This window comes from Phalaenopsis equestris, unplaced genomic scaffold (assembly GCF_001263595.1).
Source record: "Phalaenopsis equestris unplaced genomic scaffold, ASM126359v1 Scaffold233663, whole genome shotgun sequence".
Lineage (NCBI taxonomy): Eukaryota > Viridiplantae > Streptophyta > Magnoliopsida > Asparagales > Orchidaceae > Phalaenopsis > Phalaenopsis equestris.
This window is the reverse complement of record NW_018251603.1, coordinates 100,176-116,694: the sequence shown is the minus strand read 5'-3', so window position 1 is coordinate 116,694 and position 16,519 is coordinate 100,176. Positions and strand designations below refer to the sequence as shown.

Here is a 16,519-nt window from a genome sequence, read left to right as displayed (position 1 = left end):
GAGAAGGTCAGTCAAAATTAACATACTTCAAGAGGTGGTGATAACATGATCTAAAAGTGTTGATCACGTTGGCATAAGAAGGTAACATAAGTGTCTATAAAGTGAATGATGATAATTTTAAAGAATAGTTAGAGCTATAAATTTTTTATACAGAAAAAAAAGTTTGAAATATCTAAAATAAATAGTATCAATAATTATTTATGAATTTTAAGTAAGTATTCTAATCCATATTTAAAGTATATGAATTAAAATTTATTCTTATTAACAATCAATGGACTATATTACATCCTCTCATGATCATGAATTTATTAGATGATCCCTACCCTAAATTGAGCGGTGCCTTGGGTAACCAATTATGCACAAGTAATTGTGCCCAATTTTGGTAATATATGTGATTATGACTCAAACATATAATTTTATTGATCTCATTGGCACAAATTCAATAAGTTTAATCAATATTATGATGATATAAACTGATAATGAAATTTAACCATTTTTTTTTAATATTTATGTCATAGTAAGTAATCATTTAACATAAATGTCTTATAAAACTAATGTCTATAAAGATTGAAGTAAGCCTATAAGTTTAAATGTTACAAACTGACAAACATCAAATTAAATGCACAACACCACAATTAAAATCCCTCATTGGGGTGCTTGTGAATATGCCATTGAGATCTTTCATAATTCCTGATGCACACAACTCGCATATGTGAGTGATGGATAATCAGTTAGGTTTCTTTAAACAAGTTAGTTCATGGCCTCAAGTATCCCAAAATTTTGTACTATTGATGTTATATTCTATGTCATTTAGATTATTGTGATTTCATATCAATTGCCACGGTCGCTAATATGTTGGAACATGTCTTCTTAAATTGTCAAAATTATATAGAGTTAGTTGTAGTGAATGACAATGTACCCTTCTAATTTTAACTGTCCAAATAAAAAAATATTATGCGCACACAGATATGCATATATATATACACACACACGCGCGCGCGCACACACACACATATAAAGAGAGACACAAACAGCAGGAGAAAGGGAGAGAGAGAAATTAAAAAATTCCATTAAGATTTATATTTAGGAAATCAAAATTTTAATTTTCGTTTGGATTCTTCCATAAGAATATAATAATTGTTTTATAGTTTTTTTGAGAAAATGGTATCTTAAGAAAAATTTTAAACCTCCTTAAAAACCCACGCAGCTCCAATGAATGCCCCAGCAAAAGCAGCTGCCATTGGCGTCCTCTCCCTCCCTCAACGACAAAAAAAATAGCAGCAATGATTTATCGCTACAGAATCGGCTACACCATCTTCTCTGTTGAGATTGTGCTGCTACCGATCCTCTTGCTCACCAGCTCACCAGCTGCTGCGGCAACGTCGCTGAAGGCGTGTGCATTCCCGGCTATCTTTAATTTCGGAGATTCAAACTCCGACACCGGCGGCCTCTCCGCCGCCTTCGGTCCGGCTCCTGCGCCCAACGGCGAGACCTTCTTTGGCCGGCCCTCGGGACGTTATTCCGACGGCCGCCTCATTGTCGACTTTATCGGTTCGTATTTCCCTCTTTTTTTAATTAATTTTCTTACTCTTTTTGTAATTTTTTGGTGGGCGACCGATATTTGTAGGTGCTAAAGGGAATTTAAGGGGGGATTGAAGTTGGGGTGCTAAAGGGTGAAAAGTATACAAGATTTTTGACTAGACTGGGCAGTAGGATCCTGTGACTTATTAAAATTCTACGTGAATTTTTCAATTTTTAAGAATTTTATTATATTTTTTCGTTTGTAAATTTGTAGAGCCCGCATAAATTTAATTTTAAACTATAAAGTTTAATTTAAAAAATATACATATCACATTTTTCGTTGAACTCGAATTCTAATAAGATTCACATTTAGTCTATTTTATTTTTTATCGGGTAATCTATTTTGATTGATGAATTTAATCTTGGTCTGTTTTTTGTTTAGAAAATCTGGTCAAGATAGTGGTGCTCAAATACAGCGGTATCAACTATTTCTGTGTTAGAGATAGTATACTAGTTGAAATCTTCCTAAACTGGTCTGGACTCTTTTGGTACAAATAGAGGTGATATGAATTCCTGTTTGCGATAACATCAATTAGAAAAAAAAAAATTACTAATTTTACAAAGTTGATTTATAAGTCCAATAAACAATATTAATCTTGAGTCAAGAGAGCTGGTTTGAGCAAAAAGTTTAAATTTTATGTAATAAACATTTATTTATTAATCAATATATATATATATATATACCAAACTGATTTTTTAGAGTAATTAATTTGAAATTAATGATTTTTGACATAGAAGGCTTATTTTACTCTGAGCAAAATCGAGTTATTACATTTTCGAGTAATGCGCATAATTATACACTAAAACTGACCTAATGGGTACGTTGATTTTTCTGGAAGCAAAGAGCACGTGTTTCTGGGCCTTATTTTAATGTAGGATCTGTTTGGGACAGCTGTTGATTATTTATAATTTGCTGATAAACAGATTATTCTGATAATCTATAGATTATCAGAATAATCTGGCTTGTTGTTTGGGACAACTTATTCATATTAGCTTATTAGTGGTTAAATGACATTTCTGCCTCTGTCTGGTAAAACTTTTTGGGGCAGCTTATTCAGAATAACTTATTGGTAGTACAGAAGCATGTAGTGCAGCAACATACAGATCAGTATTCATATTAGCTTATTAGTGGTTAAATGACATTTCTGCCTCTGTCTGGTAAAACTTTTTGGGGCAGCTTATTCAGAATAACTTATTGGTAGTACAGAAGCATGTAGTGCAGCAACATACAGATCAGTTCCAAAAAATGACATACAGTTCTCACACTCTCGTGAATACAAAAAAAATAAAAAAAAGGTAAAAGACAGTACAACTACAATGAGAAATATTAAAATATTTAATTTCAAACTCTGGCTACGCCTATCCTCAGCCTCTGGCTACGCCTATCCTCAACGCCTATCCTCAGCTGCACTATCAACATGGGAAAACATCGGATTCCCCATGGCTGCTAGCAGTGTAATAGGTGGGGTTGTCAGCCCACCGAAAGAAACCGCAACGAGCTGAAACACCCTTGGCACAACCTTAGAACTGCCTCCCAAAGCTATGAGACGACGCGACGTGAGCAACGGAGACTGTAGTCCATAATAACACAAAATACATCTGTCTGTAACTGATATCCTAGAAGTCATGTTTGTATAACTGCGAGAAAAATAAAAAAAATTAACTGCGAGAAAAATAAAAAAAAATGAATGTCAGAACTTATTCCCAAAAAAATAAAATCCACATAAAGATGGATTTACATATATAAGAAGAAAAGAAAGACTTGCTGGATTAACTTTCATATATAGCATCTATTATATACTCCCTCAGAGTAGTCATCTCAGCCACACCCTCCGCGTCATGAACTTCAAATTCATTAGATTCATTTTCATCCTCAGGAACTGAAGGCCCTGTCATGATTTCTGATGGTTCTTCATAGACAGTTAGGTCTTCGTTATTAGCCATACTAAAGTCCGTATTTGAACGTGAAGGGTGTCGCCATATGAAGTTATGAAGTGTCATTGTTGCCACCACAATATGCTCCTGCTTCTGAAATGGATATTGAAATGGATATGACGACATATCACGTAGGATGACCTATTTCTTCTTCCAAACCCCAAACATTCTTTCAATTATCCCACGTAAAGAGAAGTGGCGTTTGTTAAACATTTCTTCCCTACCACAGATAGTGTCACTTGCTCGCTCAAAATCAGGAATATGATACCTAATGTCTGGATATGGCTTTAGATAGCCCCTCTGCATAGGGTATCCAATATCAATCAAATAATATTTTCCAATTATGAAAGATATTGTTGTTTGCAATAAATACTTATAACTTGGAATTTTATAAATCAAAACATATCTGAAGGCAGATGAGGAAAACCTTGAGATCTATTTCTCATAGCATAGGCAAAAATTCGACTATCATATGCACTCTCTTCCCAACCCGTCATAAAATATGTGAAACACATGTTGAAGTCACATACCGCCATGACATTTTGAGTAGTAGAACCACTTCGACCAATGTAAGCCATCTTGTCCTGGCTGGGTATTCGGGCATCAACGTGAGTACCGTCAATTGCACCTATCTAGTTCTGCTTGCAAGGTTAGGAAATATTTATATGTTGTTATCAAAGTAAATAAAAGAATGGTTACCTTAAAGTAAAACATGTAACGGGGATCGACTGCGACTTGTTCTGAAGTATTAACAAATGATGGATCCTCTGACCTGATGATTTTAGCGACTAAGCTAATTAGTGCTTATATGCCTTTGGAAAAATAAAGGCTTATTGTCTCCGATGAATGCTTAAATCTCTCCAAAGCACCCCTAATTGATTCATTCTGTGACAGAATATAGCGTTATAGCCAATACCTCCCTTCTAGTTGTTCTCGAAGAACCTTGGAGTCTGTGATTGAGGGATAACTCGTGCAAGAGATCCAGAAAGATTGATACTCATTGGTACTCTCATTCGAAATATGTTACTGAACCTAATTGGATGTCCAGAAAGCATTTCACCAACCCATTTATCCCCAACAAAGCTGGAAGTCATTCGAGTTATACGAACACTGCTTGATCGGTAATACTCCAACAGTAATATGACAATAGCTGCAACCCATGTCATTCGCTTACGACGCTCATGTTGTGGGTCCATCCTAAAGGAAGAAAGATCTCGGTTATTTCATCAATTATTAATCAATCCAGCAAGCAAGTAATAAATAATGAGAACACTCAGTTATTAAGAATAAAAAGTAGAGCTAATGTAGAGCTCTACTAAAAGTAAATTTTAAAAAAGAAACACAATTCCAAATAACAGATGAGTTCATAACTTTGAATAGTACATAAACATTTCTTGAAAACACATAAAGATCTCAATCATTCACAATAAAACGTAAATATTTGACTCGCAACTCTGGTTCCATCGCCATAAATATGTGCCTACGTGTTGGATCCTCAAGTTTTTTCATACATATTGCATGAAAGTGCTTATCCGCTACAACTTCAGGGATGATTTTCAAAGTGCGAAGACAACCGAAGATAGTGTTGTCAGGTAGTGGAGCAGGCGATGGTGCTCCAAAAACATCTATGAGTCTGTCCAATGAAGTTCTCACAAAAATATCATTTTCTTTATTTCTTCTTTCTAGCATGCGGCTTTTCATCTGTGAGCTTGATTCCCCCATCTCCCTCTGTTTAACGCTGTGTATTTCTTGTTCAACTGCCACCAGCTCTGGTGGAAAATCATCGGGTATTCCTGCAAATCACATCTTACTAGGACTCAATGCATGATTTTCAATTGCCACCACCCTCTTAAACATTATGTCAACTTTATCTTCAAGATCTGGATCAGTTCCAATCTGCTAGTATTTTTTTGCTTTCAGCATTGCCTATAACAATAAAATGCAGTGGGGGTATAGGGGGTAATCATTTTAATTGAAAATAAATGTAATTGACAAGTAATTAATAAGAATTTTACCTCTAATTTCTCAGCCCACCATTCATCTGAAGCATAAATTGTTCGTTTAATTGGATCCCAACCCAACCCCGTGGATATATGTTTGCTCCTTCCAAATTTTCTAGTCTTTCTTCAGTTGATCCCATTTATTTTTAAACTTCAGCCTGTCATAATCTCTTCCAGTCAGTTCCGTAAACCTTTTAGCTATATTCAGCCAACCTCCTTGTTGAAATAGGTCGTTGGTCTATTCCCGATCTCAATCTTAGTGATGCAGAGGTTGTAGAAAATAATTCTAACTTCCTTATCCCACATCGCTGAGGGACCACCTTCATTTGTCTTAACAATTATGGAACTATATGAAGAATTGCATATTGTATAAAGAAATTCATATTGTAACTCAACAAGCATAAAAAAATTGTCCAAACTAACCAACAAGAGTTGAAAGATGTCTATGCCATTATAAGAAAAACATGAATCAATAAACCAACATCCATAAAATGAACCAACAACAGTGTCCAAATTTGCTAAAAAAAAAATAATAATAACACAAAGGAAATATGTAGTTCAGTCAAAGACCTACATCTACAGTAAGACATCGAATGTGTTTTATTATCCAATTATGTAAAAGTACATAGCTATGATTCTGAATGGAGAACACTACAAATAAAGTACATGTGTAACAAGTAAACAATACACATCATATATTTGATATGCAACTTCTCATACATGTCGTGGAATCCAATTCCACCGAAGTTATGATTATCTAAGATGCTCATATCGACAGTCATCATCATCACCATAATGTGTTGTAAACCGTAGCTCTAAAGACAGACACAACTCGTAGCTCTAAAATATATATAGTATATATCCTCTCTACCCTCAACCTCAGAGGAAGCTTGAAGACACCGTAAAAATATACAATCCGATGCTCTAAACAATCATAACAATATTTACATCTCAAGTTTGAAGACAGGCACAACTTGCATTGCATTGCATTGCAATCCAAGCTTGAAAACCCCGTAAATGGCATAAATAATGAATAGTATTCCCATCATTTGCTAAACAATGAATATTATTTACATTGCAATTATTGTTTCTTCTCCACAGCCATTTTAACGAAACAAAAATTGTATCAACATTTTCTATCTAATGCCACAACTATTTTAATGAATCAAAATATGAATCAAAATATCTACTAAACAAAATATCTACTAAACAGTGAAACAAAAACCGTGATTAGTAAATCTAACTCAATATTGTTTGCCACGACAGAAACATAGAAGAATGGTAGTTTGCCAATAACGGGTGATAGAAGAAGCAGGGTAAATAATTGCATCTCCATTTAGCCACCCCATGCACACTTTTTTAGTTATTGTGGCCTATGAAGCTACATATCTCACCAATTTAATTGAAATTCAAAAGGCTAATGTTGTTGCTTCACTTGGGAGCCCTTCTAGATATTAAGAGATTGACCAACAGAAAAAGCAAAACCACTCTACTGTGACCCAAGCCATGGGAATCAAAACACACATACTCCATAAAAATTGCATTTTTCCCAAATTCCATTAATGCAGAATATGCAATGTCTAAAAAATGTAATGCCCAGACTCTGTTAATGTTGAGGATAAACCATTTCAATGAAATTCCATAATGACACCCATCCAAAATTTCGTTCAAAACACCCATCCAAAATTCATTCAATAAGAACCATTTTAACGAGAAATGTAATGCCCAAACTTTCATCTAAATTTCAAATCTAGCAAAAATTGAAAGAAAAACTGCATCACACATGAACAGAGAAGGCTCGAAAGCAAAATTAAAATAATAACCGCATCCACATTTCAGATCTGGAGGCTCGAAAAGCTTTGAAACAAAACTGTCTCCAAAGTTCAGATCTAGCAAAACCACCCATCCAAAATTCCATAAAAACCTCTGAAACCAGCAACGGTGCATCCAAACAAGATGCAACGAGGCACTAATCAGGGGTCTAACAAGATCTAGCAAAATCAGAGAAGGATCGAAAACGATGGTGCATACCAGACGGGAAAGTAGGGCTTCATTATGAGGGCGACAAGTGGGAGAGCAGAGAGTGGATTTCTTGCCAAATTTCTCAACGTTCACGAGGAAGAAGGCGAGAGCAAGGGGGACCGAAGAGGGGCACGGGGCGTCTTTTTCACCCTAACACACGAACTGAACGCAGGACGCGAATGGAGGTCCGATTATTTACCCTACACCTATTTGCCTTAATGCCGCGTTTCAGGGGTAATAAAACGCTCGAGCGAACGCGACATCTAAACACCATTGCGGCATTTTCAAAACGCCACCGCTCCCATTAAGCTGCCCCAAACGGGCTTGTAGTCTCATATGACTTTGTGCTAATATTAAACATAAATTCACAGGCTTTAGAAAATAAAATCTAATATATCTATTGATATATTACTTATTATTCTATAAAGATGTAAAATACAAATTTAAAGATATAACATTAAATATACAAAATCCTATGTGGATATATTAAAATACATGTATTTCATCTTTTTACCACACATAATGGAAATTTAAAAAGAAAGATGTCGAAATAAAAAATTAAAGAATGATGCATATTTAATTAAAAAATTTCCACCTCTCAAAATTTTTAAGATTATTAAAAATATAATTATCTAATTAAAAATATAAGTAAATTGTTTATTTGACATAAATTATTATTAAGTTTAGGGGGGGTAAAATTTTTAGTGTACTGTATTTTGTTAAAGAGTTCATGATAGGATACTATATTACTTAATATGTTATATTAAGTTAATTAGTGTAATTTGTATAATTAGTTAATAGATTGGTACTCTTGTTATTTTATCCTATTACTTATATTTTATAAATAGCACTATTTTAAATATATTAAGGGATGGAATAAAAAATGTAACTGAAAGTTAGTTATTTTTAGATAATTATATTTGTTTTCTTATTTTATGAGTTGCCAATTTCCTCACATTATTGTTTGTTAACATTAAAGAAGCTTATTAATATTAAAGAGGATGTCATAGGGGCGTTTGGCTGCATGGAGAACTTAGCATTAGCACGAATAGTAAATCTGAATTTATTAAATTCATTTAATAAGGTTTATTAAATTCGGAATTAACGTGATTCGAAGTTAAAATTTTGACTTATAAATATTATTGTGTTTGGGAATCCATGCCATAAATTCTAGGAGCGGGGCAATATTTGCGTACGTAAGACGTACGTAGAGTTGCATACATATTAGGCTATTATACGGGTTTAAGTATGTTGCACTTAGGTAGGGCTGTCAAAAAAGCTCGCTGTTCGCGAACAGTTCGTGTTCGGTTCGTCAATGAGTTCGTGTTCTATTTGTTAAGTAATTGAGACGAACGTGAACAAAATTTTTTCATTCAGTTAGTTAAACGAATCAATTTAAAATAATTATATATATATATATAATTATATAATTTATGACATTTTAAAAAAATAATTTATAAATTATAATATATAATAAATTAATAATATTAATATACTATATTAGTATTAAACTAATATAGATATTATATATATTTATATAATATAAGTTATATAATTATAATAATATATTATTTATATATATGATTATTAGGGATGTCAAACTGGCTCGTCGTTCGGGACCAGCTTGTGGTCGGCCCCGCGTTCGTTAAGAAACGAACACGAACAGTGACTTCACGAACAATTTCGAACATGAACTTATTTTAAATAAATTAAATTTCAAACGAACCGAATACGAACACAAGCTCTGTTTGTTCTTGTTCGATCCATTTATATCCTACATTTAGATTATACCTTTATAATTCTCCTATAACCTAAATTTAATGTAATTGTACCTTTTGAATAACATAATATGCAGTACACAAGTACAGAGATACTCCTAGATACCAAACACCCTGACGGTGGTTTCTTGCTCTTCCCATAGGAAAAATTATTCCATACTTGCGTGACCGTTAGACCGTAGTCATCTTCCCGCTCCGTCCACAGTCGCATCTGATGTCCGAGATCCTTGATCTATTCCCCCCGTTCGCCATTGTTGTACGCTCAGTCCAAGAGCCATCCCCATTCTAATTTCGCCCATATCCCCGATTCCCCACTGTCCTATTTTTGATGTACAAATCGAAGCTCGTTCCCACGCCAGACTTGCTGGCTCACGATCACAGATCTCGCCGCACCGTCCACCATACGCGTGAACTGCCCTTTTTGTCACTATCACGTTTCTGATCTGCAAGATCCTAACGATCTTTCTCCGACAACGCTCGCACGAAGAATCAGGAGAAGCATCTCTCCCGTCATCAATATTCAGGAGAAGGATATCTCCCGCCACCAAGCTTCAGGAGAAGAATCTCCCATTCATATAATTAAAGCCACGAGGAACCATCAGCATGAGCCAATATTGGCCTCCGATTGCCCCAGCATATGCATTCTATCACATAAACAATGCATATGCTTCAAGATTTCCTGTTGCTCACAACACATTTGCAATCTTTAATTCCAAGATTCTGACCTTCTCCTCCACGAATTTTTTTGCACATCAAGAACTTGCAAAGATGCAGATTTCTTAAAGTCTATCAGTCACGTTACAGCTAATTTGTTTTTTATCTAGAATCGCGTGCAGCATCGTTCATTGGTTTTGTTACCGCGCTCTCTTTACTTTATTTCTATGACTTTTGATCTTGACAGCAAGATCTTTTTGAAAGTTGAATAAGAATAGGATACTGTATTATTTAATATCTTGTATTAAATTAATGGAAAATGTAGTTTAGTAGTTAGTTCTTTTATGTAGTGTATTTCTTTTCTTGTTTTAGAAGTTGTTGGGATCCTTGAATTGTCATTTATCAACATGAAAAAAGCGAGTTCATTTTAGTTTAGTAAAATCTAGGGTGTCAAATGCCTCCCCCAGCCTCTCCCAAGTCCCACCATTGCACACACATTCATACATACATACATATATATCAACCTCTTAGGATCCATACCAAGTTATTTATGGTGTTATATCATATATGATGATACTAAGCATATTCGTCGTACACAAGCTAAGTAAAAATAAGTTTTGAGTTAGTAGGGCAATTAATTTAGAGAGTCCTAGATACATAGTATCTCAAATAATATATTTGTTATGGCATGCAATACTATTGGTTTGGTTTCACATGATATGGTCAAAAAATTATTTTGATATAGAAATGTCAAGTGATTGGCTTTCACATATGATTAAAATTTTCAGTTAAAGTATATAGTTTAACTTTAGTCCCCTTGAGCTTAGCCTCCTATTAAATTTTAGGTTTGATAATGATAAATTGGTTCATGTGATCTGTGGATTGCAAAGATTTTTAGCCTTCTATCATAATTTTGTGAAGTTCAAACACAAGTGACTCTTATAATATCTCTATTATTGAGTGGGCTCATGAGGCATGATTGTTGATAATGTTCAAAAGTTTCACCTCTAAGTGAGGATTGATTTGATGAACTCTCATGTGACGGGAGATTGTTAAGTCATGTAAACTTTGGATTTATTCACCTTGGATAAATGAAAAATATGTTAATTTGAAAATGCTCAAAGTTTGAAACTCACCCATAGGCTTAAGCCTCTGAGTTTAAAATGCTTTTGATCATTGGTGTATGAAGCCTAAATTTGATCCCCCTTTCTTGTCTTCCCTAATAATATCCAAGGATTACGGTCTTACCAAATTGAAAATCTATCAAAGCATGCACAAATGGTGACCCCTCAAGTTAGTCTTATCAAGTATTTTGATGGTTGTACACACCATATTTTTAGCATATAAAGAGGATAGCGAAGTGTGTGTATTTTGGATACATCCATCCATTCTCTTTCTACTATTTACTCTCCTTAAATTGTCTGGCCCTTTTTTTAACTCCTTTATTCTTAGGTTGTTAAATTGCTCTTGATCTTAATGTGATTATAATGTGATTAAAGGTGTACTTATTGCTTAAAATCCTACATATTTGTTTGAAGATAGGATGGAATTGTTCATAATGTTTTTCATTTGTTAATTCTTTTTCCTAGAAAAATTTTGGCTATCCTTGGGGTTTTTTATTCTTTTTACACTCATACAATAAAATTATTATGTCGTTAGTGACATGGATTGTTTGGATTGATAAGGACTGGTTGTCGAACAATGCTGATGACCAATCTAGAGTTTTCAAAATATTGTTTTAGAGTCATTCAAAATTGCATATTTGGGACAAATAATTCAATAAATAAAGTAGATAAGGTTGATTCTTGCATAAAAGGAGAGAAACACATATGACTGATATTTCACTTATTATTTCACTTTTTTTTTTTTACTTTATGTCCATATTCCTTACATATATATGGACTATGTATCTTTCTTTTGTCTATTAATGATATTTTCATTCTTTTTAACAACTATTTACTCTTTCATGATGTTTAATTTATTACTTTTTTGTTGCAAGTGATTAAAAAAATTTAATATTGGATTATGCTTCATCAATTAAGGGCTAATACTAGATAATTCTTTGGAATCATTAATATTAAATGAAATTGGCATCTTTAATTTCACATCGAGGGATGACAAACATCATGTGATTATGGACATTGAGTGTCAATGAGAGTATAAGTATGGCAGTGGCTGGGCAATGATGAATGTCTAATGATGAAAATATCCAAGAATTATGAACAAATATTGTGGATATCAAATAGAGGTAAAAAATAGGGATGATAGCTGTCGAGCATTGACATTTATCGAGGTATAATGGATATCATGCAATTCAGATGTTTAGTTTTGACAAGTTTCAAGCAACTATGGATGCTAAGAAGTAATCAATCGTACACAATTTTCATGGGATGACAATTTTGGGATGGAGAAACCAGATTTAATGGATTCACAACCAAATAACGCCACAAAATAACACACTGATTAAAGAGATCCAAAACAAAAATTTAAAATAAGTGCACAACATAAGAAATCCAGAAAAACACATAAGATTGAAAGTGGAAAAACCCTAGAATGGGAAAAAAACTATGAAGCCACAGCACATAAAAATTTTCATTATCAAATGAAGAGAAATATACAAATTATTCCACACTCAGAGCTCCTCTCTGTTAGCCTAAAACTCATAAACGTTTCTCCTCTCTCGCGTACAAGAATAAGTTGTAGAAATCCAACACAAAACTCACTGCTGCTATACACACTACCAGAGAGATACATTCCTCATATAGAAGTTGAGGACTTAAATTTTTATCAAGAGAGAAACCACTAATGACATTGGAGCGTCACTCTCGAGCGTTGCCTTCTCATGCGCTCTATTTGGCCATTCTTCAGGGCATTTGATTGCTTGTCTTTAGCATCGAGTTTTTGATGGATCTGTTTCAAAACTTAGAAACGAACATATCGCGATATAGCTGCACCTATTTAGGGTGCAGGACTTCCAATCACTCTGTCCAGAAAAGGATTTGATGTTTGGTTGGAGCACTCCCTTGGATGCTGATGCACACCTTGGGCGTTGGACTGCCCACTTTAGAACTGGGGTGCACTCTGCCAGGCGCAGGTTCGTCCCCCTTGCATGTTGGATTTTGTCGCATGGCACTTCTCCAAGCCCAATCAGGCTCAACACACAATAATCTTTCACTTGGAGGCAATTGCACCCAATTAATCCCCTCCATATGTACACCTCTATATTTGTACCATCTTGTTAGTTTTGTAGTGTGACTCACCTATAGTCTAATTCTTCCTGAACTCCCAACGAAGCCAAGCATAGTTTTAGTTTTTTAATAGCCACCATTTTAGTTAATATATCTATAAGATTCTAAACTGTGTATATATTCTCCAAGAATCATTCATCTTCTTAAAGATAATAAATAAAGTGATACCTTAGATGAATATATTTTTCCCTGATATGAAAAATAATATTCTTAGTTATAAGAATAACACTCATACTATCACTACGAAACTTTTTAATCTTTTGCTCTTTTCTTAATTCTGTCATAAAGCTCTGCTGCCAAATTATCTCCTTGCTAGCTTCAGTGATAGCAATATACTTGACTTTTATAGTTGAAAGTAAAACAATCTTCTACAGCCTAAACCCAACGCACTGATTTGTTCCTCAAATTAAAGATACACTTTGTTGTACTTAAACAATTTTTATCCTCTACCAGATTTGAATGTACATATGCTTGTAGATCACCCTGTAGATTAGCCGCTGCACTTTCAAAATAAAGTACTTTGTTATTGTTTTTCTAAAAAGATGAGAATATGCTTGACCGCTTTGTAATGATGTTTGCATGGATTAGCTATATACCTACAAATCACTCTCATTATATATGCAATATCTAATCTTATACGAATCATTGCATATATCAAACTTCCAAAAACTAAAGCATGGGGGGTTCTTCCCATCTTGTTTGCTTGCTTCAGGCTTAGATTATAGTTCCTTAGATAGCTTGAATTGATAACATAAGAAGGTGCACACTGGCTTTGTCTCACTAATGTTGAACTTTTGTAGAACCTTCTCAACATACTTTACTTAAGATAACTTCACTGTATCAGCACTTCTATCCTTGTTGATTCTCATATCGAGGATCTTTTTTGTTTGACCTAAATCATTTTCTCAAACTCTTTTGACAATTGCTTATTTAAGTCTCTGATCTTTTTCATATCTTCTTCGACAAGTAGTATATCATCCACATACAAAAGTAGTAAGATATATTAATTGTCAAAATTTTTAATGAAGCAACAGTGGTATGCCTGACACTTCATGTACCGACTATTTGAGATGAACCTGTCAAACCTGTTGTGCCACTATCTTGAGGTTTGTTTCAAAGCATAAAGGTTCTTTTTCAACCTGCAAACCATGTCTTTTTTTCTTGAACATCCTAACATTGTGGTTGCACCATATATACTTCATCTTCCAGACCCCCATATAAGAAGATAATCCTTACATTCATCTGCTCCAGATGTTGATCTTCTTTTGCTACTAAGCACAACATAACTCTGATGGTTGTCATCTTCATTACAGAAAAAAAAATTTTAGTGTAGTCCGCTCTTTTATTTTGCTAACGCGCCTTCACAATAAATTTTGCTTTGTTGCGTTTGCTGCTATCTGACTTTTCTTTCAGTTTGAAGTGACTACATAAAAATGTGCACACTGGTTTTATCTCGTTCATGTTAAACCTTCGCAGGGCTTTATAAATATACCCTCTCTGAGATAACTTCACTGTACCTGCACTTCTGTCCTGCTAATTCTACGGGTGTAAATCAGTCGAGTCAAGCTCGAGCCACCTTTTGCTTGAGTTTGACTAATTTTATCGAGCTTGAGCTTAATTCTACAAGTTCAAGCCGGCTTATGACCCGACTTGTTTGATATTAAAGAGAGAAAGTAATAATAATTTAAGCTAGTTTTATAATAATGTGACAAATAGAATGAATAGTTACTCAGTTAGGAGATAAACAATAAGAAATCTCCTAATGTACAACACAAAATATTATTTTTTTAATATTTTTAATACCTTAAAGATTAAATCTTGAAATTTAATATATTTTGAGTATATTTTATAGTAATTTTTTTGTTTAAATTAGATGACTCACGAGCTAATGAGTCGAGTCGGGGCTGGCTTGATCTTGGCTTGTTAGCTCATGGAGTTTAGTTCATGAGCCACTTATCGAGCCGGCTCACGAGTCGGCTTAACTCACACCCTTATGTAATTCTCATCCCAAGGATCTTCTTGATTTAGCATAAATCTTTCATCTTAAATTTCATTAACAATTGCTTATTCAAGTCTTTGATCTTCTTTTATCTGCTTTGAAAATCAGCATGTCACCCACATATAAAAGAAATAGATATATCAATTATCAATTTTTTTTAATGAAGCCACAATGATATGCACTACATTTCATGTACCCACTGTCTGACATGAACTTGTGAAACTTCTTGTATCACTACCTTGTGGCCTACTTCAAACAACAAAGGCTTTTCTTCAAACCGCAGACAATGACTTCTTTCTTCAGAACCTCATAACATTGTGGTTGCACTATATATAGTTCCTCATTCACATCACCAAATAAAAAGGTCATCTTTACATTTATCCAAATTTTTCTTTGTTATCAAGCTCAACATAACTCTGATGCTTATCATCTTCACTATGGAAGAAAATATCTCAATACAGTCCACTCTTTTCTTCTGTTGAAACCCTTTCACAACAAGTCTTTCCTTGAAGCATCTGCTACCATCTAACTTTTCTTTCAGCTTGTAGATCTGTTGTTGTGTAGTGTCCTTTTGCCATCTGGCAATTCTTCCAAACCCCAAGTCCGATTTGACCTCAATGAGTGCATTTGGTCATCCATAACAAACTCTCACGCATTTGAATCTATAGCTCGAGTTGTTTCTTCATAGTAATCTATTTCTTCACCATTTGTTAGCAAAAGATAGTAGAATGAATGAGACTACTTTTGTATCGATTGTGTCACTCTATTGAGCCTTTTAACATTAAGAGTAAGTATCTGGAAACTTTTAGTGTTTCATTAGATTGAGCACATCTCCTTTCTTCATCTTCCTAATCACCATTATTTTTTTTCTCAACATATTTGGCGGACTCTTCAAAAGTAGCTGATTGATAATTTTGAGTTTTGTACTAGCTCTTATACATTTTCATTTTATTGAATATCACATCTCTGATACAGATGAACTTCTGATTCTGATAGTCCTAAAATTTGTACCCAAATGCATTTGAATCATATCTAACGAATGTGCATTTGATAAATTTTTAGTCAAACTTATATATCCTACATCAATATGAATATATATTGAATAATTAAACATCTTTAGTTTGTTGAACAATCGAACATTCACATCAACATTTCTTTTCAAACATGAAATATGTTTAAATTCACCAAGCTTCCAGATTATTTCATTTGACAAAGTGATATTAACATCACTCTTTCTCTCTTTCCTTCAATATTGCAAGTCTTGTTATCTCCCAAATGCACATTTCTTATATCCATTTGAGT

At 34.0% G+C, this 16,519-nt stretch overlaps 1 protein-coding gene across 1 annotated transcript in view; it reads left to right on the top strand.

The window, feature by feature from the left end:
• The first annotated feature begins 1,187 nt into the window (after positions 1-1,187).
• LOC110038735 (GDSL esterase/lipase At3g26430) overlaps positions 1,188-16,519 on the top strand; it is a 30,128-nt gene continuing 14,796 nt past the window's right edge. The window contains exon 1 of the mRNA XM_020743628.1: positions 1,188-1,551. Coding sequence (XP_020599287.1) covers positions 1,284-1,551 — 268 coding nt within the window. The 5' untranslated portion in view covers positions 1,188-1,283. The remainder of the gene's footprint in view (positions 1,552-16,519) is intronic.